The 4,657-nt window shown below is 35.4% G+C and overlaps 1 protein-coding gene across 1 annotated transcript in view; it reads left to right on the top strand.

The window, feature by feature from the left end:
- LOC101985527 (COBW domain-containing protein 1) overlaps window positions 1–4,657 on the top strand; it is a 46,900-nt gene that overhangs the window by 28,352 nt on the left and 13,891 nt on the right. The window contains exon 10 of the mRNA XM_005352085.2: window positions 4,512–4,568. Coding sequence (XP_005352142.1) covers window positions 4,512–4,568 — 57 coding nt within the window. The remainder of the gene's footprint in view (window positions 1–4,511; window positions 4,569–4,657) is intronic.

Genomic DNA, 4,657 nt, shown 5'->3' with positions numbered 1-4,657 from the left:
TGGCCTTGGTGAGTTCCCAATAGAACATCCCCATTGTAAGAATCATACTTATCAGTAACTGTGTTTCTGTTGTGACAGCATGTATTCCGTTCGTATTTTCTCTATTTCCACTTCGAGATGATCCGTGTTCTAAATAAAGTTCATTCTGGATTAGCTTATTATGTAATGGTTTCATTCATCATATAGTTTTAGAATTTGCTCCCTTATAAGAATATTAATCATGCAGTGTTTATTACTTAAGAATGAAGGTGCAAGTGAAGAAAATCTTTATCTTCTCATTCTTCACGATCTGTTTATTGGCAGTGGATCTGAGACTCTGTCCTTGCTGGGAACACTGGAGTTAAGTTAGAGACCTTTTCCATGAAGATCAGCTATAAATAGGAGTCTTATTATTGAGTCATGAATCTTACATTAAGTATTTCCCCAAATTTCTTGAGACAGACAACAACTTGGGCTTCCCAATTTAGAAGCTAGAGAGTTAGTTCTTACAAAATAATTGGAGTGTTTTTTTTTTTTAAGCATTTTAATCCCATTAGTATTTTGAGGATGACAAAAGCAGGCAAAAGTGAAAGTGCTATAAACATACATAAGCAAAGGCTCACCTTGACTTTGGGAAATGGAAGAAAAATCATGTTTGGTGCTTTCTTATTAGTGTTTAAGCAGATTGACCAGCAAATACAAGTTCTAATGACTGCGTAGACTTCCGAAGTAGGAGCAGATAGATAGAAGGCATGCATTCTTATCTTTTCTGTACTTTTTAAAATTTTAGAGATTCAAGTGAATTGAACAGAGGAGCATCAAAATGCAGCTGGTCAGTAATAAGTTAACCATTTCAGCTTTTCATTGATTCCAGGCACATCAGGGTGCATTCAAGAACTAAGCCACAGAGAAGACAAAAGTACTTTTAAGATACTGGGTGGATCAGTCATTTGGGAAAAACTGAGAAGTGAACAAGCAAAAAAACAACATCTTAGATATCTTCTTACTATGTCACAATAGAAATATTGACTGCACAGAGTTCTGTAAGAATAAGAAGGCAGAGAAATGACCAAATTTTCTTGATGAAGAGTCAGGAAAACTTGTTTAGGAAAATGATTTGATTAGAGTCTTAAACAGTGAATGGATTTTTTTTCCAGAACGCCTGGAATACAGGTGATTTTTTTTCCCCCAGGGGTACAGAAGCCTTAATATTTCAGGGATGATATTTTAGAATGACTAGGACACATGGCTGCATGTAGCTAAGAGGAAAGGTATGTGAGTCTTCCACAAAGACCATGAATTCCATGATACATAGGATTTTTCTCCTGGTGGCAAGAAGAGGCTCTGAAAGATTTAAAACTAAGAGACACTTGAGGGGTGGACTCTCTATGGTCTGGTCTCTGAAGTTTAGGGCATACAGGAAGATTAGAAAAACTTGGGTGGTGTGGGATGGGTGTGGGCTTAGAAAAGTTAATGAGAACACTTGGAAACTTAGTGCTAGAGTTTAGCTCCAAGCTTTTGGAAATAAGCTGAACCCTTGGAGAGACTCACTGAATTTGGAAAGGTGGCCTTTAGGCAGTGTCCCTAAAGTTCTCCCACAGCTTCAGGCTGTGTAAGACAATAGAAGAATGAACTTTTGAAGATTTTTTTCCCTTTGATTTATTTTCCTGTTTAATTTAAAATGATGATGGTCTTTTGATCTTACTGTTTGAATGTCTGGGAAAATATCTGATGCTTTTATTTCTGAAGGAAGAAATTAAATAAACACATTTAACACCATGAAAATTTTTCTAGACATGTTTTAAATGAGAATAGACTTTCTTCTCCAAAGCAGTGCTAGTTTGGGGAAAAGTTCATAAAACTTAAGTGTGGAAGCTTATGCCTTATCCCCTTATACTGACCATTAAGAATTTGCTGAGAGACTCTGATACTTTATTATTATTCTGTTGTTGGTCCTTTCATTCTTAGAAGTAAGTACCTAAAGCAGAATTCTCTAAATGGTAGTGTTTTCAAGGACACTGTTGCAGTGGGGCAGTGGTATATTTCGAAGGTTTTTTTTTTTTTTTAACACAGAACTGCATATTCACAGAATTGGCACATACAGACTTTCCTTGAAACTATCTGCTGCAGTGGAGATGATAATCTTGGGGTGGTTTTAACCTGTCTTTATAAATATTTGTTTAACTGTTATGGAAAAGGAAGTATGTTTAATGCTAGGATTTTGATTCCTTGGTGTAAATTAATACTCAAAAATGTCTTCATTCTCAGAATATTTGCTTCCTTGCCTGATCATTTTTCTGGCTCAGAACATCCAGTATGTCCCATATTTGAAGTATTGATATAGTATATTAACATAGAGTAGTTTAATAAGATGGGAATTTTGTTTGTCTATGCCAAGATAAGCTTTCATAACCTTGCTGTGCACTGTCCTGAGTGTGTGGCTGTTTGCTGCTAGTGAACAAGGCCAGGCACAGCTGGCCAGTTCTGAGCTAAAGGAAGTGTTTTATCTTACATTTGTATGCTTAATCAGACATGTGGAATGTGACAAATGAACTTTGTTTTCCATGTAGAAATGTCTGACAGGCTGCTTGGGTCTAGTGTTGAAATGTAATTGTACTTTTGATTGTAGTTTTGTGTTCTTTTAAATATTCCCTTGATTTTAGTTTAATTATAAAGTCACTGTTCTCTGCTCTTCCTTGTACTAATGTTAAAACAGAAAATCAGTCATCCATTTTTGTAAATTTACTTCTATGTATTTAAACCAAACCAAGTGCTGGTTGTGGTTGATTCTTAGTGATTTGAATCACTGCATTTATAATAAGGTTCAGTCATCAATAATTTTCCAGAGAAAGCGTTTGTTCTGACTGCATTGTGAACTGAGAAGCTTCACTCTACTTGAGCCCTCATTCTGAACAAGTAAAATCAAACATGTGGTTCCAGAGGGAGCTAATATTAATTCACACTCTGGTGGTTTGACTCCTTTTGGTTTTATTTATATATTTTTATTTTGTTGATACTTAAGATTGATTCCAGAGCCTTACACATGCATTGTGAAAGTGCTGTTCTTCCAGCCCCAGAGTTCTAACATCCCCAACCCCCACCAGACAGTCTCACAATGTAGCTGTCCTGAAACTCATTATGTAGACCAGGCTGGTATCAAAGACACAGAGATACACCTGCTTTTGCCTCCCAAATGCTGGGATTAAAGGTGTGTACCACCATGCTCAGCTTTAGAGTTCTAGTATTTTTTTATAATTTATTTTTTATTTTATATATATTGGTGTTTCTTTTTAAAATTATTTTTATGGAACTATACCTTTTTCTCCACTCCTCTCCTCTTCTAACCTCTCCTGTTACCCCCACGCTCCTAACTTACTCAGGAGATCCCGTCTTTTTCACCTTCCTTTGAAGATCCATGTATGTCTCTCTTAGGTCTTCTTTGTTGTCTAGGTTCTCTGGGGTTGTGGACTGTAGGCTGGTTTTCTTTGCTTTGTATTTTATGTACATTGATGTTTCGTCTGCATGTGTATTTGTGTAAGGGTATTGGATGCTCTAGAACAGGAGGTACGGATAGTTGTGAGCTGCCATGTGGGTGGTGGGAATTGAACCTATGTCCTCTAGAAGAGCAGCCAGTGCCTTTAACTGCTGAGCCTCATATTTTTATATTAACTCACCAGCCCTGGTATTTTTCTATTACATATTTAACATAGAGAAGTTGTAAAAGAATTAGGAAAATCCCAAAGGCTTTTGGAATGTGTGTAAACTATTATGCCTTTGTTACTTCTTTTATTTCACATTTGGGGTAATAGCTGCTTAGAAATGGTTATTTAGATAATTTTTAACTCTGAAAGTATTTTAAAGCATATAGAGTTATAACTGAAGGACAATCAGAAGTGGAAAGGAAACTTTTTTTGGAGCAGTAACAAGTTTTTGTTTGTTTGTTTGTTTTGTTTTTTGCCTGATCTTTATCATTCAGCTACTTTTAGAAATTTTAGGTAGACTTCTTTTACCATCTCTCTTTTTTTCTTTCCTTTCATTTAATGTTTTTCTCTAAGTATAATATGTAGTTTTAAAAAAGATTTGTTTATTTTTATTTTTTGTGTTTGATCGTTTTGCCTGCATGTGTTCCATGTTTGTGCCTAATACCCATGGAGGTCTGAAGAGGGCATTAGAACTCCTGATACTGGAGTTCCAGGTAGTTCTAAGCCACCAAGAAGGTGCTGAGATGCAAACCTAGGCCCTCTGTAAGAGCAGCAAATGCTTTTAAACATTTAGCTCTCTCCAACCCCCAAGGCTGACTAGTTTCTATGCTTACATATTTTGATTAAAAGTCCTTAGAGATTTTTCTTTTTGAGACAGGGACTCATATAGCCCAGGCCTTGAACTCACTATTGTAGCCAAGGATGTCCTTGAGCTTCTAATCCCTTTATCTAACTCCTAAATACTGTTGCCCAATTTGAAATTCTATTCTTGATGAATTGCATGTATTTTATAAAATTTTCAACTATTTAAATGCATTTTCTTCCTTTTAGAGTTCATCTCTCAAATATATTAGATCTGCATGCCTATGATAGTCTCTCTGGAATAAGGTATGTTTTCAATATTTTGGTTATTTTTATGTAAACTTTTTTATTGTTTCCATTTATTTATTTATTTATTTATTTATTTATTTATTTAT

This window comes from Microtus ochrogaster, chromosome 8 (genome assembly GCF_000317375.1).
Source record: "Microtus ochrogaster isolate Prairie Vole_2 chromosome 8, MicOch1.0, whole genome shotgun sequence".
Classification (NCBI taxonomy): Eukaryota; Metazoa; Chordata; class Mammalia; order Rodentia; family Cricetidae; genus Microtus; species Microtus ochrogaster.
The sequence above is the reverse complement of the archived record's forward strand: the minus strand, read 5'-3'. Positions and strand labels throughout refer to the sequence as shown.